At 36.6% G+C, this 26674-nt stretch overlaps 13 protein-coding genes across 13 annotated transcripts; 3 read left to right on the forward strand and 10 right to left on the reverse strand. All coding sequences in view use genetic code 12, as the record gives it.

Moving 5' to 3' along the window:
- Window positions 1-1097: 1097 nt before the first annotated feature.
- On the reverse strand, window positions 1098-2189 carry IFR1 (Zinc-binding oxidoreductase alcohol dehydrogenase; the record flags this gene model as incomplete). The annotated part of the gene is made up of 1 exon (XM_001527684.2): window positions 1098-2189. One exon carries the CDS (start codon window positions 2187-2189, stop codon window positions 1098-1100), a length of 1092 nt encoding a protein of 363 aa, XP_001527734.1.
- Window positions 2190-4268: 2079 nt separating this feature from the next.
- PVL30_000250 (uncharacterized protein) lies at window positions 4269-5786 on the reverse strand (the record flags this gene model as incomplete). Its single annotated transcript, XM_001527685.2, has 1 exon — window positions 4269-5786. The coding sequence occupies one exon, from the start codon at window positions 5784-5786 to the stop codon at window positions 4269-4271; it is 1518 nt and encodes a 505-aa protein (XP_001527735.2).
- Window positions 5787-6757: 971 nt separating this feature from the next.
- PVL30_000251 (uncharacterized protein) lies at window positions 6758-8038 on the reverse strand (the record flags this gene model as incomplete). Its single annotated transcript, XM_001527686.1, has 1 exon — window positions 6758-8038. The coding sequence occupies one exon, from the start codon at window positions 8036-8038 to the stop codon at window positions 6758-6760; it is 1281 nt and encodes a 426-aa protein (XP_001527736.2).
- A 531-nt stretch (window positions 8039-8569) lies between these two features.
- Window positions 8570-9779, reverse strand: PVL30_000252 (uncharacterized protein; the record flags this gene model as incomplete). The annotated part of the gene is made up of 2 exons (XM_001527687.2): window positions 8570-9318; window positions 9485-9779. The coding sequence occupies 2 exons, from the start codon at window positions 9777-9779 to the stop codon at window positions 8570-8572; spliced, it is 1044 nt and encodes a 347-aa protein (XP_001527737.2).
- Window positions 9780-11144: 1365 nt separating this feature from the next.
- On the reverse strand, window positions 11145-12965 carry IME2 (Serine/threonine protein kinase; the record flags this gene model as incomplete). The annotated part of the gene is made up of 1 exon (XM_001527688.1): window positions 11145-12965. The coding sequence occupies one exon, from the start codon at window positions 12963-12965 to the stop codon at window positions 11145-11147; it is 1821 nt and encodes a 606-aa protein (XP_001527738.2).
- Window positions 12966-13662: 697 nt separating this feature from the next.
- PVL30_000254 (uncharacterized protein) lies at window positions 13663-15288 on the reverse strand (the record flags this gene model as incomplete). Its single annotated transcript, XM_001527689.2, has 1 exon — window positions 13663-15288. The coding sequence occupies one exon, from the start codon at window positions 15286-15288 to the stop codon at window positions 13663-13665; it is 1626 nt and encodes a 541-aa protein (XP_001527739.2).
- Window positions 15289-15751: 463 nt separating this feature from the next.
- Window positions 15752-16909, forward strand: PVL30_000255 (uncharacterized protein; the record flags this gene model as incomplete). Its single annotated transcript, XM_001527690.1, has 1 exon — window positions 15752-16909. One exon carries the CDS (start codon window positions 15752-15754, stop codon window positions 16907-16909), a length of 1158 nt encoding a protein of 385 aa, XP_001527740.2.
- A 91-nt stretch (window positions 16910-17000) lies between these two features.
- SLD2 (DNA replication regulator sld2) lies at window positions 17001-18344 on the reverse strand (the record flags this gene model as incomplete). The annotated part of the gene is made up of 2 exons (XM_001527691.2): window positions 17001-18263; window positions 18336-18344. The coding sequence occupies 2 exons, from the start codon at window positions 18342-18344 to the stop codon at window positions 17001-17003; spliced, it is 1272 nt and encodes a 423-aa protein (XP_001527741.2).
- A 239-nt stretch (window positions 18345-18583) lies between these two features.
- Window positions 18584-20482, reverse strand: ATP25 (ATPase synthesis protein 25 mitochondrial; the record flags this gene model as incomplete). Its single annotated transcript, XM_001527692.1, has 1 exon — window positions 18584-20482. One exon carries the CDS (start codon window positions 20480-20482, stop codon window positions 18584-18586), a length of 1899 nt encoding a protein of 632 aa, XP_001527742.2.
- Window positions 20483-20914: 432 nt separating this feature from the next.
- On the forward strand, window positions 20915-21658 carry PVL30_000258 (uncharacterized protein; the record flags this gene model as incomplete). Its single annotated transcript, XM_001527693.1, has 1 exon — window positions 20915-21658. One exon carries the CDS (start codon window positions 20915-20917, stop codon window positions 21656-21658), a length of 744 nt encoding a protein of 247 aa, XP_001527743.2.
- Window positions 21659-21675: 17 nt separating this feature from the next.
- KTI12 (kti12, chromatin associated) lies at window positions 21676-22548 on the reverse strand (the record flags this gene model as incomplete). Its single annotated transcript, XM_001527694.1, has 1 exon — window positions 21676-22548. One exon carries the CDS (start codon window positions 22546-22548, stop codon window positions 21676-21678), a length of 873 nt encoding a protein of 290 aa, XP_001527744.1.
- Window positions 22549-23028: 480 nt separating this feature from the next.
- mtg1 (Mitochondrial GTPase 1) lies at window positions 23029-24147 on the forward strand (the record flags this gene model as incomplete). Its single annotated transcript, XM_001527695.1, has 1 exon — window positions 23029-24147. The coding sequence occupies one exon, from the start codon at window positions 23029-23031 to the stop codon at window positions 24145-24147; it is 1119 nt and encodes a 372-aa protein (XP_001527745.2).
- Window positions 24148-24223: 76 nt separating this feature from the next.
- YKU80 (ATP-dependent DNA helicase yku80) lies at window positions 24224-26596 on the reverse strand (the record flags this gene model as incomplete). Its single annotated transcript, XM_001527696.2, has 2 exons — window positions 24224-26221; window positions 26588-26596. The coding sequence occupies 2 exons, from the start codon at window positions 26594-26596 to the stop codon at window positions 24224-24226; spliced, it is 2007 nt and encodes a 668-aa protein (XP_001527746.2).
- Window positions 26597-26674: the final 78 nt, after the last annotated feature.

Consider the following 26674-nt stretch of genomic DNA (forward strand, 5'->3'; position numbering starts at 1 on the left):
AGTTGTAGAGTTGTAGAAGGGAACGCCAAAAAAAAAAAAAAATTCTGAAAATGAAAAATAGGAGAACTGAAAATGGATCACGTTTTCTCATCTTACACCACACTATAGAAAGAGGCACACCACTTCCGCACCTCCCCCCTCCTCATCCCCCCTCCTTCTTATTCTCCATCCTTTTATCCATCCACTTCTTCCCAAAGATTACTAGTAATATATTTGCAACACATTTGAACTTCAACTGTTCCGTAAAAGCCGTTTTCAGCACAAAAAAGTAAGAGAACAAAAGAAACCAACGACTCTATCATTTTGTTATTTCTCTTGCTACTAAAAATGCTTCACCACAATGATACAAATGAAGTAAGAGTGAGAATCATAGGATGGAAATAACCCAAACAAGAAAGAGAAAGAATGAAAAAGAAAGAATGAAGAGGGGTATCCTTATTTGCTTGTTGGTCTGATTTTGTCTGTGTTTGGACCAGAGAGAAGAAAGATTCATATACCTCCAAAAGGTATTTTTAAAAGGTGGTCATGCGCTTTGCGTATAATTTCTTTTTCTTTTGAGGAGGTAATCTTCTCCTATTCTCGCATTTACCATCGACCCTACTCTTCATATAGTAACAATACCTAATCAGGAAGTCTACGATAAGAAAGAAAGACATAACATTATAGAAATGTATATATATATATATATATAATTGTACATTTACATATACATACTAACAAATGACAAGAGAAGGCTTTTTTTACGATAACAACGATGGTAAATTACAAGTGTAAGTGTAAATATAAGTCAACATTAAGAATAAGCAAAAAAAAAAAATACATCTAATCACATTGTATCACCATTTTGTTTCTATGCATTCCAAAAACTTTAAAACTTAACTTGTTAGGGGGGTGAAAGTAAAGAAACACCTAAAGATTCGTATTCATTTTCAAATTCAAGTTGTATGTATATCTATATCTACATATATATACTCATATTTATAGTTATACTTCTATTTTCTCATTTCTAATTTTGGGGAAACAATAAAAGATGTAAAAAAAGAAAAAGAAAACCTTGTGTTTTTTTCTTATTTGAAGCAAACTTGAACTAAACCCAATTAGTAGTCAAACACAATCTTTTCACTTGAAACACCCTGTTTCAACAACTCAAATCCTTCACCAGCACTCTGCAAACCCTTTGGCAATACCTTCAATTTAGGATGTTGAATTTGTCCAATGTACTTGGGCATCACATTAAACCACCATGGCTCATAGTATTTCAACAAGCCCTCGGGTCTTTGCAACAATGAAATCAAATCTTTGGTTTCTTGAAGAACCAAGTATGCCATAGTCTTACCATAGTGGATCTTTGAATTGTCTCTCTTGTCGTCCAAAGTGATTGACGAATCATCCATCAACAACAACGAGTCCAAGTACAAGTCACCCGAAACTTCAGCAGTGGCATCATACACCTTTTGGAAAGTTTCTGGGACGGCAATTGTATCCAAACCAAATCTCAAGTTGGCTCCGCCAACTTTCTTGATTTGCTCAACAACATCAGCATCGTTATAGTCAAAAGTATAGTCAGCACCAAGTGACTTCAAGTACTCGTGATTCTTCTTGGAGGCAGTAGTAATAACTTTCAAATTGTACACAAGCTTAGCAACTTGAATAGCCAACATACCAGAAGCAGTGGCACCACCCCAAATCAAAATATAGTTTTCGCCATCTTTTGAACCACGCTCATCTGGACGCAAAAAGTAACTGAATGATATACCAATAGTAACCAAACCCAAAGTGACACTAGCTGCACCTGGATAAGACTTGATCAAACCTGGAGCAGCATCAGTCTCCTTGCTAAGCTTTGCATCGTACTTGATAGTTCCGTTGGGGTGGCCAACAACGTATTGTGCAAATGCACCATTCTTGGAGCTAGTGTTACCACTAACAAATGAACTCACAGAATCACCAACTTGGAAATTCTTGACATTGGAACCAACCTTAACAACCGTTCCACTAACGTCACTACCCAAAACATTGCCTTGCTTAGCAATTCCCCACTCAACATGTTTCCAGTCAGTTGGGTTAATGGCATATGACACAGCCTCAATGAGTATCTCATCTTGAGAGATTTCTGGAGTTGGAATCTCTTCAACAGAAACGGCCTTTGTGAATGGACTAGGTGTACCTGAGAAAACTGCTGCCTTCATTATTGTCAAGATATTGCTATATATATTTATGTGTGTTTATGTGTGTGTGTGTGTGTGTTTGTTAGATGTATATGTATACTATCTAAGTTGTTAAATGATTAATTGAGAAAAGAAAAACAGTGAAAAAAAGTAGAAAGAAACAAGGACGATTGAGTCAATGAGATGGGAAATGTCTAGATATATATATATATATAGATAGATACAATGAATTACATCTCTAAATGGTCAAAACGTTGAATGACATCTGCAGCAATTGCTTGCTTGGAAACAACAACAACACCACCAACAACAGGAAAAAAAAAAAAAAGAAAGAAAGAAAGAAAGCAAAGAACAGAATAGAATAGAATAGAGCACGCCAACAACTAATGCACAAACAGGTTTTGAAATGCCGTAATGTTGCTGACAAATTTACTCCTTCAGTTTGCACTTGAAACGATGAAGAATTTAAAATGCCGAAAGTGATAAACACTACGCTAGAACAATATATGTAAATATATGAGAAAGAAAAAAAATAAAAAAAAAAAGTACATAATTACATTTCCGAAATTCAAAGTGAATGGAATTTGGAGAACCGCTTTAATGGAAAACACAAGGCAAATACTTGCTTTTACATGGTAGCACCCACCCACACACATCAACACACACATATGTGTGGATGTGTGTCTTCAAGTGTGCGGATATATGGCCCATGCTCTCTGCCTGGGGTGTTAGTGGCATAATTCCTCTTTACTTTTAGCTCTTCTTCTTCTTCTTCTTCTTCTTCTTCTTCTTCTTCTTCTTCTTCTTCTTCTTCTTCTTCTTCTTCTTTTTCTTCTTCTTTTTCTTTTTCTTGAATAATTTACATCAACTCCTGCCATTCTTTCATTCCCACTTTATCTTTCTCTCAACAGCTGTATCCACATCCGTTTGTGTCTGTGTATGAGCTTACTAATCATAACAGTAGTAGTGTCGGAAACAAAAATAAATAAAATAAAAAAATGTGTCCAAATGGTATGGCTTGGCCCATTGAGATGTATGCTTTTTGCGTCATATATACTATGAGGTATTATTGTTACCCACATAGAAAACCTTTTAGTAAGCAAAATGCAACTACCCTCTCTCTTCTCTCTTCTCTCTCTTTTTTTTTTGGTGGTTCTCCTTGTCCAAAACTCCAAAAAAAAGAAAAAGAAAACAATTTAAAAATTAAAAATGAAAATTAAATAAATGAATGAAAAAAGAAGAACAGGGGGGTTAAGATCTTCTATAATTCGAGATGTTTCCGCAATCTGAGCTCTGATTCAATATCGCTTTTTATTCAATCCTACAATTGGCTCTGTGTGTGTGGTGTGTGAGTCCTATGCTATGTGATCCATATGCTTGCTTCAATATATAAATCTTCCAAAATAAAAAAACAGTCCTGTAAGTGATCCTCTAATAGGATAAGATATCTATATTATGTAGCTTTTCTTTTTTTCCCCCCCCCCCCCTTTTTTTTTTCTTCCTTTCTATATTAAATCTCTCAAGGGATAAAGAAAAGCTTAATTCTGACACCTGTTTTGCAATATTGTTGTTTTGCAAACTTATGTTGGTGTCACGTGCAAGCGATGTAATAGATAAAATAAGAATAGCAATTTGATAATTAAGAACTAGAGGTTTCTATGTGGCAAGCCTATGAATTATAATCTCCTGTTCCCTTATTTCCCTCTTTTCCTCTTTTCCTCCCCTTCTCAACCAACTCGAATTGAAAAATGGCAAAGAAATGGGAAATCAAATAAGTAGGTATAAATTACACAGCAGTTTACAATACTCCTTTGTCAAACTCCTAAACAGTTTTAAGAAGTTGTTACAATACCTTTTAAGAAAAGAAATCTTTCATCATAAAAAACAAAAAATATTAGCAATTATATTAATTATTAAAGTGTTTCTATTCACAAACATCAACCGATTTATATATATATATATATATATAAGTATATATATATATAAAGATATTGTTCAGTAATTCGACTAGACAAGTTAGTCTCGTAAATGCAGTACCATTTCTATACCCATTTTAAACTTCTATCTCGCACCTCTCACCTCTCGACTCCAACCTCTGACTTATTGTTGTCTAATCTTATCCTTGATCAAGTAACAGACACCCGACGAGATAATACTCACACCCAACATCAAAACCAACATCATGTTGGAGTACTCGTACAACCTGGCAACATCTGCTGGCCAACCGGTGTACAACGCATAAGTAGCGGTAACTGAACCCAAGTTACCCAATCCACTAACAATAGCTGCACTCACTGCAGTTCCAACATCACCATATCTCTTGTGGAAAATCTCAGCCGACCACGACATACAAATTGGCACAGTTGGTCCCAACCCATAACCAGCAATCAACAAACCAGCATACTTGTTCCATGGACCATGCGCATAAGTAGTTACAACCATACCAGTAATGATAATCAAACAAGCACCACTAAAGATTATTGGTCTCAATCTCTTAAACCTATCGGCAAATGGAGTAATTGTCAATATACCGCCAAGATCAAATAACCAAATTGGCGCATACAACAATGACACTTGGATCGAAGTCAAGTTAGGATCATTAGCCTTGATAATAGTTGATCCAAACACAGCCAAACCAAAGCCAGTACCAACAACTCCGAAATACATAATCACCAAGGGGTAGAGTCTCAAATCAGTCAAGATCTCAACAACATCGCGCCATGTCCACTTGAGCAATTTGTATCTATGCTCCAAATCTCTTCTGTGCAATTCCTTATCCTCAGAGTTTAAAGGATGGTTAGGAGTGAAAAACCTATTGTAAAATTGCATAGCCTTCTTTTCCGAGTCCTGATAGATCTTGAAAGGTCTATCTGGCAACCACCAAAGCAATGAGATACCAACGGCAATGGTTATAACACCATAGACCATATACATCCATTGCCAACCATAATAACCTCTATTTCCATCAATCTTTTGGAAACCAGCACTAACTAAACCAGCCACGGCAGCAGAAATCTGGGCTGCAGTGAAATAGTATCCAATACGTCTAGTGGATCTATCGTTGGGATACCACAACGACACATAGTAACTCATACCTGGCCAAGTACCTGCACCAACAACACCACTAATAAACCTCACGGCAATCAAGGCACCGGCACTACCCAAGGCAGAATAACAGGCATACACCAACCCAACGGTAATCACAATTCTTGCCAACCACGATTGTGGACTCACTCTGGTCATAATCAAGTTCATGGGCACATCAAAGATAATGTATCCAACATAATACAATGCTGATGCAGTTGAAGTATGTTTTGAAGTAAGATTCAATGACTGGATCAAAGAATGACCCTGTTCGGTGTTCATTGTCAATGTTAAACCATAACAGTTGGAGCCAAACGATGTAAGAAAGTACAAGCACCACAATGCAGGAATAATTCTGAAATCCAATTTACGATAAATCTTGTTCAATTGGTGTTTCTCATCTTCGGTGAATTCATCTTGCAGCTGCAATTGTTGCTCTTGGTCTTGCGATGATTGCTCAACATCGTATTCCTCTGAAGCATGTTCAACACTTTTGAGTCTTGACTCCTGGTCGACACTTTTATTGTCACTCATGCTGTACACTTGTTTCACTTTGATAATTACAAGTTATTTTGTAAACAAAAAAAGAATGGATAAAAAAAAAACAAGAAGAAGAAAACGGAAATGGAGTTTTGAATGATAAATGAAACTATTTATATTCGAAAAAAAAAAAAGAAAGAAAGATGAAAAGTAAAGTAAAAAGATAATAAGAAAAAAAAAAAGAAAAGCGTAAATAGAAGTAAAGATGGGCTAGAAAGTAGATTGATCCAATTTAGACTCCCAAAACACAATAAAGGATCAGAGTCACAAAAGTCGGTTTTTTGTTGGGAGTGAGTAAGTGACATTTACAATCATCTCAGCCGTAAAGCCCACCTCCTTCTTTTTCCCAAAAAAAAAAAAATTAAAAAAAAATTCTGCTAAAGTGCATCCAAACATTCATACTAAAATCATGTCAAAAGTGACTCTGAGTCAAATTGCTAATAGATGATGGCTCAATGATAAACTATTATTTTTTTTTGCACTGCAAACGAATCATGGTGAGTCAGCCATCTAATGCAGGTTACTAGTGCTAGATTTAATGTTGCAAACAGATCAAAAAAAATATATTGCAGAGAACAAGAAAATAAAACAAAAGACCGTTATGTTTGTGTGCCTGTGTGTATATGTGTGTGTGTGTGTGTGAGTATTCGGCTCTATCCGATGATCATAACAATAGGAATAATAATAGGAATAATAACAATAATAGGGGTGATGATAGTCAACAATAATGATACTAATGATGATGATTTACACAATAGCAGTAATGTGTTGAGCAGTTTAAAGATTGTTTGGGTCTTGTAACCAACAACAGCATTGTCTGAGTAATTAAGCTATTCTTATTGCTTGCATGTTTTACGGCAAAGTAGAAGCGAATAGTCTCTATGTAAATCTACCAATCTTTCTAATTCTAGAGTTTCATCTCTTGATAAATATTTTCAACAAACTTATTTAACATATTATTACGTTTAATAGTACTCTAAAATATCAGGACACAACTTCTTTATTCTATCAACGGTAATTTCTGCAAATTCCTGGCTTTGATTAATACAAAATGCATGTTTTATGGGTCTTTTGATATTCTCGCACACCTCAAACAAATTACCCAGTTTTGCGTAATTATCTTTCTTATTGTTTTCATCTATTTTTACTTTTGCTTGTACCGCTGTTTCTGCTTCACATTCTGTTTGTTCGGAATTATCCCCTCCATTGACTCCTACTCTCTGTTCATTTTGATACCTTCCCAACAAATAATTTCTTGTAATGTTTGAAACCCAATGGTCATTCTGTGCAAAAAATACCCAGTTCTTGAATCCAATTTTTGTGTTGCTTCCCCTATTTCTCATCTCGCTAAACACTGCCTCGGTGTTGTTTATCTCTTTGCAATTTCTCTCTTTTTTTCTCTTTTGCCCTCCAATTTCTTCTGTTTCCTCTGTTTGCTTTTGCTGGTCCAAAAATATCCAATCATTGATTGCATCCAGATTATCAATAACCTTCATTTCATCCTTTGCCATGCTCAAACATTGATTAATAGCTTGGCCAGAATTTACCAACTCAATAGTCGCTTCAACCAGATTTTCGAGACCATAGTTCTCGCCTGGTCCCGTATCTGCCAACACATCATTTTTGTGGGGTGCTTGGAAATGATTTGTCAATATCTTTCGTTGAACCCAGAGTGGAACAAATGAAAGAATTGAGGATAGCACAAGTGCTGTACCAACAATGGGAATTTTCCAGTTCATCATTTTAGTGAAACTCGTGCCCGATTCTGAACCGGCAATATCGTATATTGTAGGGGTTATCATCCCGTTGAACTGGACTTTAAACTTGGTGGAAGCGAGCTCATTATCCTCGAAAAGTTTGATAATTATTCGTTGCGTAATAAAAGCACCTAATGAATGTGATAGGAAAAACAATCTTGGTGGTCGATCTTGATCTTTCTTCCAATGGTTCAAAATGATTTGTTTTAAAACTTGATGCATATGATGAATTTGCTCGTCGACATTATAAACTTTAGCTGAAGTAGTTGAGTGTTTCGAACTTTTATCAAAATACCCTGCGTATCCGATACAATATACTTCAAATCGTGGTATAGATTTTTGAATAAGGTTTAAATACGGAATATAATACTTCACAAGCCCGGGATTACCTGGGACCATTACTAAAAGGTCATTGCAATTTGTTGTTGCTTCCGCTGGTTTATGGTATACCGGGGTTGACGGATCGGTACTGGAAAACTCTATGGACATGACTCGAAGTGGTGATGACAGTAGTGGTAGTTTATGGTAGCAGTGGTGGTGGTAGTAGTAGTAGTTTAAGTAGTGTTAATAGTGTTGCAACAATCTATGCTCAAGTTGAGTTATTTAATCTTTTCCATAGTATCTTTATCCGGTAATTTGGTGTTGAACAGCTCTTTTCATTGATAAAGAGAATTCTTTTGAAGCGGAAACGCGCGCAAATAGATACTGAAAAAATATGAGATAGTTTACGAAAAAAGTCCAAATAGCAAATGTTTATCCGATAATACTGCAAAAAAATGTATATAATAATATTAATAATTATCAATTGCAAATTGTTCCAAAAACCATACATATATATATATATATATATATTATTTGTATTAAACTAAACATTAAACTTAATAATGAAAAAAGAAACTCCGTCAAACTTTTTGAGATGGAAACCAATTAACTACTTCATTTTCTTTTCCTCTTCCTTTCTTACTCTCTCACCACCTCTACCATTATATTTTATTTTTAATTTTTTTTTTTCTTTTTTGCTCACAAATCATGTTCCTTCTTATTTTCGTAGATATTGAATTTGTAATGCGAGACAATTTGCGGCTTATCGAAAACCTTTGTGTCCACGCTATGCAAATTCTTTTCGTAATAACTCAAGTTGCCAGATTTGTCTAATAGAATTACCGTTTGTGTTCGCGTGCCGTAAAACTCACCAATCGAGGCGCAAGTGCTGTGGGAATCACCAAGACTCACTGGTGGAATGAAAATGGAATTTCTCAATTCAAGGTACTTTGCATTTAAATCGCCCTTTTCAGCAACTTTTGTACTATACGTGTCATGACTAAGGACCTTAAAACACTCGTCAACAAACTCATTTTCAGATAGGTTCTCAGTCTTTGGGGAATCTACTAATGTATCAACTAATTCTTCTCCTAAAAACACTTTTTTCCAAGGATGATTATACAATGAATTGGATAATCCAAATGTCGACTTAGTAGCAATAGAATCAGACATGGACACGGTGGCATTGTCGTTTTCCAAGCCCGTCTCAAACACCCTTCCATGGTGGCCACGATTGCTTAGGATATTCAAGTGCGAAATCTTGCAGGTTTCAGGGTCGATATTCAAATCACCGTATAGCAACGTGAACCCGCCAATTTTTTGCAAATCTATTTTGGCATTACCGTTCTGCATTTTGTTCGTTATGTTCTTCTCCCATTCTGCAGCCGAATATGGTGAATTCAAAAATGCCAATGGTAAGACACCTCGAGAGATCTCTTTCATATTATCTAGATTTTGAAAGTTAGTAAATTCTGATTGCCTGTCTTGATCTCACGTATATACGTTCCGCTAAGATTATCTATCGATGCACCTTGTTATCCTTTTTATTTTTTTTTTTTTTTTTGTTTTTTGTTTTTTGTATTAAATATGCTAATTCACTTGAATAGTACATACATTGCGTATCCAAATCACGGTAATTGACTAGCACGGCCATTTTGCCACTAGTAGTGACACCAATCCAAGTGCCATGTTCAGGCCGTGCAAGGTCCAATGGAGTTAAAATTTGTTCTCCAGTACTCTTCTCTTTTGCTTCTTCTCCTTCTCCTGTTCTTGCTTCTGCTTCTGTTTCTTCTCTCTCAATAGGTCGAAAATGGGCAGCTAATGTGGGCCGCTTATAATACTCATCCCTATTTGATAGAAGCACAAAGGGATAGTTTGGGTGTTTAGTAGTGGCAATAGTGATACACATTCCTTGGGTAGTTGAAGTAGAAATGTAGTAAATCTCAGTTCATTAAAATGTAAAGGAGAATATATGTGTGCTATATGTGTTGGTTGCCGTTAGACTCAGAGCCAGGTTTGTATTTATATATATATATATATATATATATATATATATAGGTATAGATATATATTAAATTTCTTAGTATAAACGTGTAAGCGTGTATGTGTCCTAATCAAAGTAAATATATATATATATATATATATATGTATATATATCACAAGCAGAGTCGGAATGTAATACGGTTCTGTGTTAAATAATAATATATATAATATTATTAATGATGGTGACGGTGACGGTGGCGGTGGTAGTGGTAGTGGTAGTGGTGCGGAACACTAACTTAACTAATTATGATGGTAGTGAACAGTCTCTGAACTTGATGAATCTAATAGTATCCATGGATGCAACAATGGTTCAAGACTGGTGATGGTATAATAGAAATATATGGATGTGTCTGTGTGTGTGTAGTGTATATTCTGTTGCCGTCTTTGCAGATGAAAATAACCCGCCGTTCCAACTCGAAAAGAGCGACAAAGTTAAATATAAATAAAAATAAAAATAAAATAAAAATAAAAAGAATCTCCGATCATCAATTATTTTGTTTTCCGCACCGTGTGGGGAAAACTGGGAGGCGAAGAGAGGGGAGAGGGGAGAAAACGCGAAATACTCTTTATTTCTTCGTCTTCAATGTGCATGAATGTTTTTATTGTTCAGTTCAGCATCAAACTGACAATGAGTAAAAAAGTATAGTTTTATGTGTTGAACTGATTTTGTATATACGTCCAAACGTATCTACTTTTTTCTTTTCATAATCTACATTCTCTTAGTCTTCAAGAGGAATTAAGGAGAGAGATATTTCACTCAAACCCTTTGAAACATTTACCCCCTTTGGCAAAAGGTGGTAGCAGTAAACCCGCGCACAAGGAAGGACGAGCAAATTCAAAATTCACACACAAAGAAGTAGCTTTTATACCAACACATGAGAGCCAACTTGTTTTTTATAAACAAACTATTTTAATAGTAATCATCGATAAGTTTGTTCAATGTGTGCATAAAATAAACACTGATTATTGAAGCTCATCTCGATGCCCGAGCTGTTTGCTTTTCATTGAAGCCAATATACAATTACAAATGCAATCATCTTTTCCAGAATTGAAAAACAAAAAACAAAAAAAAGAATGGAAATAAAAAAAAAACATTTTTCGAAAACAAAGCAAAGAACAAGCTAAGTATATAGGCAATTTTCTGTCAGACACTATTGATACTCTTTTCGACATACAAAAGCACACACTCCATCACTCACTCAATCACCCCTCGAACAAATTATACCAATATTTAGTGCAAATTTAAAATATCTTCGCTATCAAATGATACTGTTGAAATTGAATTATTTTTTCCTGCAGGCGATTGAGCATAATCTCGCTTGAACTCGTTGATGCTGCGGGGTTCTTTACTTTTGTCACTCTTGAACTTCTCGCCATAGTTATTATACAAAGTATAACAACCGTTTTCAAGTTTTTGTTGGGAACTACAATCTGCAACCTGAGATAAATAATCTGAAAAATAATTTTCATAACTATTCTCAATATTGGGAAAACCTTGACCCGCTATATTTGTAGTGGAAGTACCATTTGTATGTTCCAAATTAATAGGTTGCACAAGTGGCGAAGGAAGTAAAGGTTTTTCAATGGGTAACGTGGGAAGCTGGGCAGGCTTGTTGCAATGATAGCGAAATGGGAGAGAAGGTGATAACACCGTTGATGACAATGAGTTAGATAATGAGTTTAACAACTTTGCAGGTGTTGTTGTTATTGTTGTTATCGTGGATGATGTTGATGATGGCAATATGGAGAATGATGATGATGATGACGACGACGAGGATACTATTCCCTTGATCATGCCCATACTGCTACTTATTTCATGGTATTTATCAATTGCATGCACTGATTCTTTGAAATAGCTCATTTTGCTTAATTGATTGGCATCTGGGCGAGCCAATGGATCCCATAACAAACAAGACTGAATTACCTGGCGCAAGCTATTATCTTTAATACATGGAACAATCTCATGGATATTAGTACCAGGCTCATTTGGTAATTCAATTCCCAAATTACTAGCCAATGGTTTAGCTTCGTTCCAAAACCCACCAAATGGTATAATACAATTTTGGTTACCGTGAGGGTTACTTCTGCTGCCGATGCCGCTGATACTGCTCTTGATGTTGTTGTTGTTGTTGTTGTTGTTGTTGTGGACGAATAATTCAGGCATGGTTGGTGATCCCAAGATTTGCAAAATCTTCCAAATTTGGTCAAACTCATTAGAACCAGGAAACAACGGTGCGAAATTAATCACTTCTGCAGCAACAGCTCCAAATGCCCAAATGTCGATTGGGCGTGAGTACCATTGTTGTCGCAACAAAATCTCGGGCAGTCTATACCATCGTGTTGAGACATATGCAGTGTATGTTCGCATATTGGATATGTGCCTTGCTAAGCCATAGTCGCCAAGCTTGACTATAAAGTTGTCGTTCTTTCTATGTGGCGGCACGCGTTCTTTTGAGCCGTAATATTGCAAGGTTGGTAGTATGAGGATATTCTCGGGTTTGACGTCACGGTGGAAATACTGATTGTTATGGATATGCTTAATGGCGCAGAGCAATTGTGAAAGGATGCTCTTGAGTGTGGTTTGTGAGAATCTCATATTCTTGCGTGATCTAATCAATTGGTACAAATTTTGATTAAGCGCTTCCATTGAAATGTGCAACTGATGGTTCAAGTCATCAATGAATACTTCAAATACCTGAACCAAGCATGGGTGAGAGGGGACGCTCAAGATAAATTTCACTTCTTTCACTTTGGAGTAGTCTTGCAACAGGGGGAGCTTTTTTTTCATGGTTTTAATAGCAACTAAATTTGATGTGTTGAATTTTGAATCCTCTAGCGGGTAAAGTAAAGTTCCCGCTTCAGAGTAATGAGAATTAAGCAAGTCTAATTTAGAGAATCTGATCTTGGCTAGTTCAACAGAGCCAAAGCTTCCATTGCCCAAATTGCTGATTGTTTGATAGTGGTTGTTGTATGAATGCACCGTCAAGTTCTTTGGTGATTGTGGTGGTTGAGGCGATCCAATTTTTAATGGAAGCGGTTTATAAATTGACATTCTTTTCGATATCAAAACTCAAACCTTAATTCAGAAGCAGTTTACTGCAGTACTTCTCTTGGTGGTGATAAAAACTGGTAACAACCAACACGGTGCAAGAGTATTCTTTTAAGGCGGTTAAATAAGCGACCACTTTTTGCGTGAATTTAATTCAATCACGATAAAAGGTATTAGTGTTGATAAAAAACAAAATACAAAAATGGGGTTGTTGCAAATATACATATATATATATATATATATATATGTGTGTGTGTGTGTATTTGTGTTTGTGTTTGTGTTTCAAAAATATCTAGATATATAACAGAATCTTGTTGCGTGTGCTACACGTTTGTGTGTCTTTACATATGTATATATATACATTCTGTTGAAGATTGTGATATGTATATCTATATACGTAACTACCCCATTTTCTCAGCGGGAGATAGCTGTATTTCAAGGACACGTTGGAAATAATTCAGTTTACCAGGAACAAGTACAAGTAACATATATAACGTATAGCCTGCTCTCTCTCCAGGCAAGTATATAGGGAATACCGCGTTTTCATTTTTTTTGGCCTCAAAAGATTGAGATAAAGTTCTAAGTGATTGAAATTTGTATTGTTATCGATATTGATGATCCATTCTTCAATTCCTTTTTTTTTTTTTCTTTTGAGAGGTTTATTTATACACTAAAAAGCAAATGCTATAGATAGAGTTATTTATACACCTACAAATGCTGCCTCACAATCCAAATCATCAAATCCATCTGAGTCCGAATCTAAACTTGATTCTTGATCCGAATGTGATATATTGATTAAAAATTGTGATTTGCTTACATCTGCATCCTTTTGTTTTTGCTCCACCGCTTCAACACCATTCTCATCAATAAAATAATCATACGTACTTGAGGTTGGCGTCAAGAGCAAAGCTTTTGGATCAACAGTATAGCTACTAATGATCTTACGAGTTGTTCCGTTTGTTTCCTTTGTTCCAATTGTTCCACTTGCTTCCTTTGTTTCCCCTGTTTCCTTTGTTCCATTTGTTCTACTTGTTTCCTTTGTTTCCCCTGCTTCCTTTGTTTCCTTTGTTTCCTTTGTTTCCTTTGTTTCCTTTGTTTCCTTAGTTTCTACAATTCCACATGTTTCACTAATTTTGTTTTCCTTATCCTTGTCATTTTCTTCCAGAAAACTTCTCCCCATGGCATCTTCCCCTCGTATATACTTGTAAGACTTTGTACTAATTAGCTCCTGAGTTCTTAAGGTATATTGGTGGTTTAACAAACACTCAGATCTTTGAACACATTCTCCATCTTCTTCAAAGTCAGGACAATTCCAAATATGCATAAATGGACATTCTCTTCCTCTTTGGCACCAGCCGCCAATAGCAAACGGTCTGAAAACCCAAACCTCACATGACGGGTCTTTAAAATGAGGAGGGGTACTATGCATGTATCGGCATCTTGTATTAGAACAATTGCCTTGCAAGAAATAACGACACATTGGAGTGTTGTGCTCATTGGGTCGATGTGACAATAAACACATTGAATTCCCTATACATTTGTCATTTAAAAAGTGCGGACATATCTTGATTTTCAGTTGGTCGTGAAAATAATTGCAACTGGCTCCACGTTGACAAATCCCTGTTCTTGTATAGTATCGACAATTTGGCTTCGATCTGGTTTTGATTTTACGGCTGCAAACTTTGTAATATCCACCTTGATGTTTTTTGTAAATGTCGTCGTTCCATTTAAGTTCCTCCATGCTTGATTGCGGTAGTGGAAATAAAGGGTAAAGTATCTTGCCGCCCTCCATTACACTAAACTTGATGTTACTGATTTCTACACGATCACAATGATCATTTATTATACGGTTTTTAACAACTCTTGCCTCTGCATTTTCCTTCTCCGTATGTACCGTGTGCTCAGTATTCATATTGTACTCCTTTATTGCTATCTTTGCTTGTTGGCTTTGACATTGAACCAATCTCCCTGCTTCCTGTTTGTAAACGCTCATGTTGTATAGTGACGTGCCCGTTGGGCTGTAAACAGTCATAAACTGTTGTGGAGATTCGGAAAAAGAGTCGCTCAGTTCATTCCCATTCGTTAAACCTGTAGGACTGGACACAATATGAGTGAGCGTGAGTTTTGCATTGGGAAAAGTAGTGTAGTGATTAAAGGAACGTCCTCGATGATGTGTCAGTTTAGCAATTCTGAAAGCGTTTAACTTTCTAGTCTGTTCTTTTTGTCTTATGCTAGTCTTCATTGCAGCAATTTCCTTGTACAACTGCTTTATTTGGGCTGGCTCCTGCCGCTGGTGGGTAGGAGTCGTACCCTCAAGTATATTCATCGTTTGACTCATGTTATCTAACACTGTGTTGAAATTTTACTTGATAGAAATGTGATGATATTATGCATACCTTTTTTATTTGTGTATGTCTTTTGAAACCTAAATCTTTCATTTAGCGGGAAACCAAATAAAATAAAATAAAACAAAATAAAAGAAAAGAAAAAAATAAAAAAAAGGTAACAGAGAGAGAACATTAATGATAATAAATGGAACAGAAGAAAAGAGCCAAAAGATTAACAATAAAATTGAAGAGAACTAGAACAGCAAGAGTGAATCATTATCCTCTTGTTGTAAACCTGACGTACTTGTATCATATACTATCAAATCAGCTACTTATAACAATACTACTATTACTGCTGCTACTGCTGCTATTATATCATTATTGTCATTATCATTTTTTATTATTGCTATCAATTTGTTGTTGCAATTAGCCTTACCTAAGCAATTTAACATATCTAGAGTAATGCTGAATAAGTCGAAAACTACATCTGAACTATTGAACAAAAACTCAAAGAAACCAATAGAGCATGGAGTGGCGAGAAAGAAGTTTACAGCGTTGCAGGATATTGAAACGGTTTTAAACGATCTTGAAGTCAAAGGTTCGCAAGAAGATAATGCGAATAGTAGTGGTGGAGTTCGTAGAGTCTGCAACTGTATGGCAAGGCGACATCCATTATTCGAAGTGGCCCCAAATTGCTTGAATTGTGGCAAAATCATTTGTGCAAAAGAGGGTTTGCAGCCATGTTCCTTTTGTGGGCTGGATATCATCCCATCAGAGGAAAAAGACGCCATTGTGAGATTGCTTAAGCAAGAAGAAAATGAGTTACGAAATCCACTGTTACGTGCCGACAAACAAGTAAATGGTGCTAGTACTCCAAAGGCAAAGAAAAAGATTGTGGTGAAAATGAACCCAGGAGAAAAATTTTGGGAGGCGCAAGATCGTGCTTTCAAGTTGGCTGAAAAAGAGTTGAGCAACCGTGAAAAAAATCCTTTGGAGCAAGAAACTGAGTCAGAAATAACACCGGTTACATTTCCCGAGAGGTCAGATACATCAAGATTGTTGAGCAAAGACAGCAAAAGCATTGATGACGATTTGGTGCTGGCGCAAAAGAAATTGGAAACATTGCTTAGTTACCAAAATTCAAGCGAAGAAAGAACACGGATCATTGATAATGCCTCCGACTTTGTACAACCAACGCAATCTATATGGCTATCTCCTGAAGAGAGAGCTTTGATGTTGAAGCGCCAACAAAGGCTTGCTAGAGAAGAAAAGAAGGAAGAAGATAGAACACGGCGCGGGGAAAAGCAAATGGAAATGATAATCAAGGATGGAAAAGTGAAAATGGTGGAACGATATAACCCGGTAAAAGAGGATATTTCTAAAGAAGAGCTTCGATTAGAAGAAGAGGTGAATATGGCCAGACGGAATCGAAAAACCGGTGAGGAGCTGCTATGGGATTATGAAGCCGATAAAAAGAAATGGGTGAAACCCGTTTACTTTTCGGACAGAAATGAAAACGAAACAACGACTAATGCAGCCAGAGTGCCAGATAGCTCTAAACAGAGAGTTCAAACTACGCAGAATGTGGATTCAACTGAATTAATAGTTTCCTTGTTGTGAAATTATTACAATCATTATTGTAGTTATCATTAAAATCATTATTTAAGTCATGATTATAATCATTTTCGTTTGACCATTGTTACTATAATTATCATCTCCTTCTCATACGCTGCTTAAACTTTCGCGATCTTGGATCATTAATCTTTAGACGCTTGTAATTTGCGGTAACTGGTTTTCGCGTTCTTTTTATTGGACTTTGTTGCACTCCATTGCCATTATTTCCTCTATTCCTTTTCCCTTCTCCTTCTTTTTCATTGTCACTATCATCATCATCATCATCATCGTCGTCGTCGTCTTCACTTTCGGAGTTCATATATGCCATCAAGGACGTCCTTTCCTGTTCTTCCATCAGCTGTATCCTATCCTGTATGTTAACAGTATCTAACGTCTGTCCTTCGTTTTCTAATCTTGGTGCCATTTTGACTCTTCGTGTCAGTCTCTTTTGGGTCTTTTGTTTACGCATTCCACGGTTTTCAACAGAGATCGCTTCCCCTCCGTTTTCCTCTTTCTCTATCATTCCATCATTAATCTCCATTTCAGCAGTATTAAACTCCGATGCAAGCTCAGGATCGGCATCTATACTTTCCAAAGAGGTCTTATAAACCTCTGTCAACTTTCTCATCATCCGCTGAGATTTTAATGGAGAAGGTGAAACCAGGAAATCTGGTAAAGGCATAATTCTGGAGAATGTAGGAGTTTGAGTTTTTTGCTTCATATAATTCGGAGTTTGTACGTCCATAACTGCAGCAAAATTTAATTTCCGGGCAGCTCCTAAAGGTGTAGCTTCGCTCTCCAAATTTGAATTTTTTCTCTGCGTTGAAGCAAATGGAGAGAACTTGTTTGCTTTGGTTGGAGTAACCAACAAGTCCAACCCAGATGACTGCGAAAATTGATCAGTTTTAATGGTGCCATTATGAGCAGATTTTTCCGATTTCTGTTTCAAAGGTGAAGATTCGGGGGGAGTCAAGCTAAAATCAAAAATGGAGAGCACTCTTCCATTGGCTTGAGGAGTGGGACCTAACTCCCCCTTTGGAGTGGGAGGAACCACGTCCGTGGTTTCAGATCTGTTTTTAGACACCAGCGGACTACTGTATGTATCAGACTTGTAAGTCTTTTCAGGCTTATATGATTTTTCACGTTTTTCCATTTTGACCGGCTTTCCAGTTTTGTATGACTTGTATAATGCATACAATTTCTTTATTTCTGGGATGCTGTTGACATCCTGTTTCAGCGGTAGCCTATCATTTTCAGCTTTGAATTTGTATTCCCAACTTTTAATCTCATGCTTTATCTCCTCAAGTTTCGAGCTCATAGGTTTACTGGTGGAGATCATTTGAGGTAGCTTAACAATTGACTTTTATAGTTTACACTATTTTTTTTATTCCATCCACTCACATAAGCCAACGGCTCACATTGAAATTGAAACGCGTATCATGAGGAAAAACGAGAAATCTTAAAGAGAAGCAAAGGCTAGACAACAGAAAAACAATAGAAAGGGGAAAGGAAAAGGAAAAACAGATTAAATCTAGACGCGCGTCGATTCCATTTCTTTAAAGTCACACAGACTTGAGAGCGATATCAATATTGACATGAAAGAAAATTTTGTGAATATGTAAATATATATATATATATATTTATTTATGAATATACACATATATCGATTGCACAATCTATTTACAAATTACTGCTTGCAAAGTTTTGGGCATTACGAAAAATCAGATCCCCAGGATATGCCTCGTCAAGAAGTAAAAGTGCTGTTTTCAAAGCGAGTCTTTGATTATTATCTTCAAATTGTTTTCCATTTTTTTCAAATTCGGAAATGAAACATACCCCGTCATCAACTCTGTGCCAATACGTGCTCAATAACTCCTTCAATGCCGTCTTATCATTCACCATGACTAGTAACACTAAGGTTTTGACAAAGTAATTAATGAAATCCGAGGGACTTTGTAAAGACTGTGTTATTGCTCTCCACTCTTTCCAAAAATACACCCAGTTTCGAGATTGCGCATAGGTAAAAAGCATTTGCTCTCTCAACCAGAGAGGCATCTTTCCTCGCTTGTCATAATTGACACTGCGTAATAACTCTCTAACATCACGAGCTCCTTGAGTGTTTTCAATGATTCTTGTGTCAAGACTATTGGTAGCCACGCTAGCATTGGCAGTGGTGTTACCAGCTGGGGTATTAGCAATAGAAGCCACAGATCCACCAACGCGCAAAGTCTGGCCCTTTGATTCAATGATACTGTTAACATGAGCAGCAGTTATGGGGCACACTTTATTGGTTGTTAATGCCCACAAGAGGACCTGGAATTTGTCTATGGCAAACAAATGAATATCATCTGTTGCAAACATAGCAACTTTTCCTATAAAATCTGATAATAAATTCAATTTCGTAGATGAGTCAATACTCGTGACGGGAGTATCAATCAACAATTCAAGGTACTTGATCACGTCTTGTACAATCTCCAGATTCCAATCATCAGATTGCGAAATAATATTCACAGCAGAGTACTTGTCTAGAAGCGTAGATGTCACATCTTCAAGAGAGGTTGTGGTTGGCGACTTCAAATGTAATAGCTTGTAAAATAAAAATTTCCGATTGAAGTCGTCAATGGTGTTCCCGCTAAATTCTTTGTCAAATCGTGCTTTGTATACATCTGCAGACGCATCACCATGCTCTTGTAAAAAGTCATTGTAAACTGAGTCTAGAGTAGTGCTTTTACTCTGTTGTTGTGGTGATGATGGTGATGATGATGATGTTGTTGTTGTTGTAGTTGTTGTTTTTGTTTTTTTTGTTGTTGATGATGTGTGAAACTCTCTTCGGAGTCCGTAGAATATACTGCTTTGGTCTAACTTCTCATTTTGACTCAGATACTGATTGTATGGTGTATAAGGGTTACCGTTACTATCATCATTGAATTTGATACTCTCATCGTACATCAGCTCTAAATCAAGAGCCTCGCGGCGCTCAGGGCTCATCATGTGCACAATGACACCATCTGGAAGCTCGCATCTCACCCAAGTATTGGGGTTAATACCGAACTCATTGTGGGTGGCAGGTGGTCCTTGTCGAGCTCTCTTTGCCAATCTTCTACGTTCCACGGCACTCATTGAATTGGTTACCATCCCCTCAATGGCGCATTGGAATCCCCAATCGTGTTTTATGTGCTGCTTCAAATCATATGAGGCCTTGTATATATGCTTTTCAGATTTCCCTGACGCGATAACCACGATTTTCTCTTCGCTTTGTCTGTCCAAACTTTTTGGATGATCTGTTGGAAGTAATGCAAGGTCTATTACTTTCACACCGGAAAGACCATATTTCGCCACCAATAGTGTTAACAAGTCTTTAACTTTATTAGGTAAATTTTCAGGCAAATCTTCAAACAGAGGCTCATCAATTTGCTCTGGCTGAGAAGTATTTTCCGAACGCATATACCATGGGATCGAGTCGTCATTCTGCTGCTTGTTATGAAACCTCAAGGTTGTGCTAAAATATCTCAGTCCGAACCTCGCTGCGAGGTAACTGCTCCTTTCAAGCGTCTTGGTCAATAATGCTTTTGAAGCCATTAGTACGTATTGATTGGTTTATGATTTTTTGAACACTTCTTTTTTGATATCCGTAGCTTCCTTGACTTCTTCAACTTCCTTAACTTCTTAAATTCTTTCTTTGCTTATTCGGTCGTTTTCTTTTTCTAATTGATTTGCTTCTTTTCTCTAAAATATGAAGAAAAAAAAAAGTTAATAAATTGAATAATGATTAGATAGAATAGAAAAACTGGTAAAGCGAAAAATTATTCTCAAATAAACCACTAGGAATTTCTTAAGAGCGCTATTTTAGTTTTGTAATTTTTCAAAGACACTTGGAAGAGCGCAATTTTTCTGTTCTCACGCCAAAAGTTTTAATCCTCTCCTCATCTCAAATTTTACTACATTCACCCTTGAATATATATTGACATACAAAGAAGAAAAAGAAAGAAAAAAGAAAAGAACAAGCATATAATGGCAAGATTAGTTCATAACGTACAGAAAAAGCAACATAGAGAGAGGGGGCAGAAGGATAGTAGAGCCAGGTATGGTTTGCTTGAGAAGAAGAAAGATTACAGACTAAGAGCTGCGGATTACCACAAGAAGCAAGCTGCTCTTAAGGCTTTAAAGGAGAGGGCTAAACAACATAATCCAGATGAATACTACCATGCCATGACAAGGCGGCGTACCGATGATAAGGGGATTTTGATAGCCGATAGAGGTAATGAAGTTTTGAGTGTGGACCAAGTCAAGTTGTTAAAGACTCAAGATGTCAACTATGTGCGAACCATGCGTTTAAACGAATTGAACAAAATTCAGAGGCAGCAAGATGGAAAACTTTTCCAAGGATCTGGGAAGCATACTGTTTTTGTTGACTCTGAAAAAGAACGTCAACTGTTTACCCCAGAAGCGTATTTCGGCACTGATAGCTCTTTAGTTGACAATAGGGAAAACCGTCTTCGAAATGAACAGCTTTACTCAAATACAACTTTGGTCGACTCACTGCTGCTCACCCCCAAGGCCAAGGATAAAGCCGATGAGAAGAAACTCAAACAATACAAGTCGTTACAGAGAAGTATAGCAAAAGAAAAACAACTACGTGAAGTTGAAACTATTATGAACCAAAATTTGGAAAAGATGAAGAATGGAAATAAAAAGAAAATTGTTGACAATAATGGCAAAGTGCATTTCAAATGGAAGAATCAACGGAAAAGGTGAGCTTGTTGATAAGTAACTCACCCCTCGTTATCCAAGCTTTTATTTAAGTAGTCTACGAATAAAGGCACTATACGATCTTTTTCAACGGATCTCATTCTGTTCAAGTTAATGAAGGATCGTCTTATCCTTTGAAGCTGAGCAGTACTCACTGTTCCAGATGGTATGTAGACCTGTAAATCTTTAGTTATTTGAACATTGCCAGCAGTTAGTTCCTGTTGTTGAAGAACCAATGTAATGACATCGTGGGTCTTTTTGTCCAAATCTTGTAAAAAGGAATTGTTAGAAGTAGGCTGTGCAGTTGTTGCCGCATTTGGAACAGGAGCTTTCTTCAACACCAAGGCTTCCCACATCTCTTCAATCGGTAGTTTTTCATCCATATGTGACAATATTTCAAACAATGGCGAATCCCATTTTGTATCGCGATTTGGCTCTTCGTATCTCTGCTCGAGCTGTTTAATCACTTCAGAATTCCAATATTTGGCTTCTTGACTCGTCATATTTGCTTCATTCCACTCTAAACACTTTTCAATAGGCGCAACAATATGTACCACACAGTGTGGAGTCGCCATGCCTTTCGACTCACAATATAGTTGGTACCTAAACCCTTTAATGTATGCCATGCTATCCAAAATCACGATATTATTCTTTGCCAAGTCTCTCTTCACCGCCGAGATTTGAGAACCTCTTGCTAATTTTTCACGATTAGAGTCCTGGTAAACATCGTGACTGATTCCGAGAGACTCATCGGAATGATAAGTTACTCTATAATTGGATCCAGGCTGTGAATTTTCCTTTGCTTGTGCAATCTTTGCTTCCAATTCAGACTGAAGTCTTTTTGCCCATAGCGTCTTGCCGGAACAGGGGAACCCTGTAAATATCACCAATGGCATTGTAAATAAATCAAAAAAAAAGGGGGGGAGGTATTAGCTTCTAACTCAATGCAGGTTAACGATAGGGTTATTTAGTTGCTTATTGTTTTCGTTCTTTTTAGATTTTGGAAGGGAAATAATTTGATTAGAAGCATCGTATTTTAAAGTAGATGTATTTTTCTCTTTTTTTTACAAGGTAAAAAATACCAACTGAAAATAAAAATGAAAAATACCAACTGAAAATGAAAATGGAACTTAGATCTACATTTCCGCAACTATTCTTTGTTTCTCATCTTTACAGAACTTTTCATTTTTGCAACAATTTTGCATTCTCCCTCCTGGTCACTTAACTCATTCGTCAATAGAGTTGCATACATAATTACACGTAGTTCCAGAGCAAAGTTACACACCAATTTCAAAACTAAAACCTTTTCAAAAATCTTTTTTAAAACCTCCACCCAACACATAAAGAAAAAAAAAGGTTTAGATCCACACTTCAAAATGAGTATCTCCTTTGTACCACGAACGAGCTTCCCAAATTACAATATACCCTTGTCTAACTTCAAGGGTCATCATCATAAGGCGCTTTTGAAATTGGGTCATCTTGCACCGCAATTGGATCTAATTCTAGAAGTGCGAGATAGCCGTGCACCAATTGCAACAACCAATGTCTTGTTTGACAAACTTCTAGCTTCAAAGAGGAAACTCATCTTGTATAGTAAAAAAGATTTATCTATTCTCAAGCCAAAAGTACTACAGCGGTGGCACGGTGCCAAGAATGAAGACTATATGTTTATTGATTGTCGTAGTCGTCGCGATTGCAAAAGGATTATTGATGAGATAAACAAGATATATAACGGAATTGAAGACAAACCACCCTTGGGCTTGCGACTGATTATTATTGGTATGCCAAACGTTGGTAAATCAACTTTGGTCAATACAATGCGAGAAGTGGGCTTAAGAGACCCAGAGCAGAAGGATGCGATATCCACCAAGATCCGTAAAGTGGCCAAAACCGGAGGTCAACCAGGCGTAACACGTTCTACAAGTGAGATCATTAGATTGTCGCGTGATCCCGATTTGATGGTGTATGATACCCCGGGTATTTTTTTACCTACAGTGAAAGATGCCGAGACGATGTTGACATTGGGCTTGATTGGATGTGTGCATGACTCCTTCATAGATCCGGTAATTTTGGCTGATTACCTTTTATTTGTCTTGAATTTACAAGACCCATCAGGAAAACTTTATTCAGCTTATATGGATAGGCCCACCAATGATATCTACGAGCTTATGTACAACATTGCAAAGAAGAGAAACACATTGAAAAAAGATGGAAGTTATGATGAGCTAGGAATAGCTATCCATTGGGTTAATCTCTGGAAACAGGCAAAGTCGAAGCAATACAAAGGTCTTTTTGATTTGACGGCAATCATGGAGCTGGATGAAGAAAAATTTTCAGACGTCATTAATTTGGAACGTGAGCGGATTGGGTTAACAAAAGTTAATCAGAAATTGGTTGATAGTTTTGGTTCTGATGGATTGTCTAAATCATCTCATAGGAAAAGAACAGGCAAAGACCGCGAAGCCGATATGAAAAACAGATTATTTAAACTTTGAAATTAAATTGTGTGAAACTAAAAAATATGTAGAATGTAGGATTACATTAGTTTTGTATAGTTCGACTTGGTTCATTTTAACTTAACATCTCGTCGACATCAAAGTATTGGTCGAAATTCCCTTCAATGCTCTCAGCACCAAAAACTTCTTCGTACTTTCTCTTCTTTTTGTACAGTTTCCTTTCATTGAGTTTAAAGCTCACATCCAATTGTTTCTTTAATTCATTTGCAATGTCATTAGATTTTTCGATCTTCCTCTCATCGAGGAAATAATTTTCCCCAACATTGAGAATATCATTCATGTTGAACAATGAATGTTCTTCATCGCCGGTAAGATACTTCTCAATAAATCCGTCTTCCTTGATAAATTCTTGCAATAATTTTTTGTCCAAGGACTGATACAATAGCTTTTCTATGTAATAATTGAAACGTTTAGTGGAAGGACATTGAGACAAAAGCATTCTTTCTAATGACGAATTACTACTTACAGGAGGGCTAAGTGTCTTTGCCGCCATCAATCCTGTTTTCATGTTGTCTATCACAGTGGGCTCTGTTTGATCATTGTCTAAACTTTTGCATCGTATAAAGTCCTCCATTTGAGAGTCCGCCAGTGTATGATCCATCTCTGTCAATGGCGGGAACCGGCCCGCCATTTCATCTTCTTTCATAGCTAGTCTCACCATTAACAAAACAAGGCCAGTTTTATTCGTCTTCTCTTTTTCTTCTTCTTCGTTTTCTTCTTCTTCTTCTTCTATATCCTCATTTCCGTACCTCACTTCTATTTTCACTTTATCCTCTTCTTTCTCCTCTTGTTTCTTCTCAATGTTGACATACTGAGGCACAACTGCACAAATCTGAACTTCGTCATCTTCTTTTTGTACGTACCTCACAATTGCTGCAGACTTGAGATTCATCAAGGACTGGGCAAATGAATTAAATGCAATTCTATTATCGCTGTAGAATTTGTTGCTAGGAATAATGTACAAAGACTCATCGGAGTAGTAAGTTATGGGCAATTTATCAATATCAATAAACCCCAATATGTTTATACCAGGAAGAGTCGCAAGAGTTGCTTCTTGCTCTAGCTCCGGTACTAGGGCAAGCACATTTCTTTGCGAATACTTGAACCCATGACACAATTCAGAATATTTTAATTCTTTTTTCTCGTTTTGCTTTCCTTCTTCGTATTCATACTCACCATCAACAGCGGCATTATCGTGACCCTCATCTTTAACAAAATCAAAGATCTCGTTGGTGATTGTCGAGCTTTTGTTTATGTAGTAAGATGTTTCTTTTTTCACCCTAGCTGTTTCCAACCTATTAGGATCTACAATGTACTCGTGCCCCCTTATTAAACTTTGTACCTTTGTTGCGGGATACACTTGTATCCGAAAGTTGATTCCCTCGCTTTCTGATCCGCCGATTCTAGCAAACGACATGTATGTCTCGCACAAACATCGTGGACTAATTAACTTGAGTCCCGGACCAAACTTTTTATACTGTTGATATTTGTAGAGATGTATATGATTTTGGACCAGAGGAACTGTTTCAAAGTATTGTTCAATTGAATAACTATCGATATTATCCATAAAGACAAAGGTACAATCGATGGGATATTTAGTGATGATACTAGCAGTTGAATTCGCGTGATCGTTGATATAGGCTTGAGGAATCTTATTATTGCTTGCATTAGTGACTACAAACACGTTTCTGCGAAATTTATTAGCTATTTGATTAAGCAATGCTTTGTCGAACGCCTCCAATATATGGTTTTTTGGTAACTTTTCCTTTGCCTCATCAAAGTGAACATCTTTTGCCAGTTTGTAAAACTCCTTGACATGGCTCAACGATAGTGGTTCATTTTCATAGAAAAATTCTATCCTACCTGCGGCATATAGAATGAACGCATACCTGTCCAGCTTTCTGTTTTTCAATAGCTGCTGAATAAAGTACTTAAACACCAATTGCAACGCTGTTTCGAAATCCGTAGAGGAGCCGTTAGATTTGGAGTTCATATAGTGGGATACATCCAAAACAACGGTAACATATTCCTTGTTTGACATGTTCGAGAAGATCTGTGAGTCTTGAAAACTGGTATGTCGAGTGGTTAATAATTTGCATTGGCTCTCATGCTGCGTTGTTCTCTGTCTCTTGTATATCTCTCACACGCAAACTTGTTTATACGAACTGCGCTAAATCTGTGTATTTGCATCCTCTTCCCCCGCGACATACCATAATAAAAGAATTGAAAGAAAAAGAAACTGAAATGCACAGGGTCTAGCGATTTCTAATGAAAAAGAAAAAAATTTAATACTTTTGTTATTTTGAATTAACTCTTACTCACAATGATGAAATTTAAACTACAAGTTCAGCATATAATGTCTCTATTCGTAGTCTTTATATATATATATATATTTATATATATATATATATAGTTATACTCTATACATTAATCTAATCTCTAGTAACACCTGTTTTTTTCATATTTTTTTTTTCTTTTTCTTTCTCTAAAATAAGTTTTCAAATTT

This window comes from Lodderomyces elongisporus, chromosome 1, assembly GCF_030384665.1.
Source record: "Lodderomyces elongisporus chromosome 1, complete sequence".
Lineage (NCBI taxonomy): Eukaryota > Fungi > Ascomycota > Pichiomycetes > Serinales > Debaryomycetaceae > Lodderomyces > Lodderomyces elongisporus.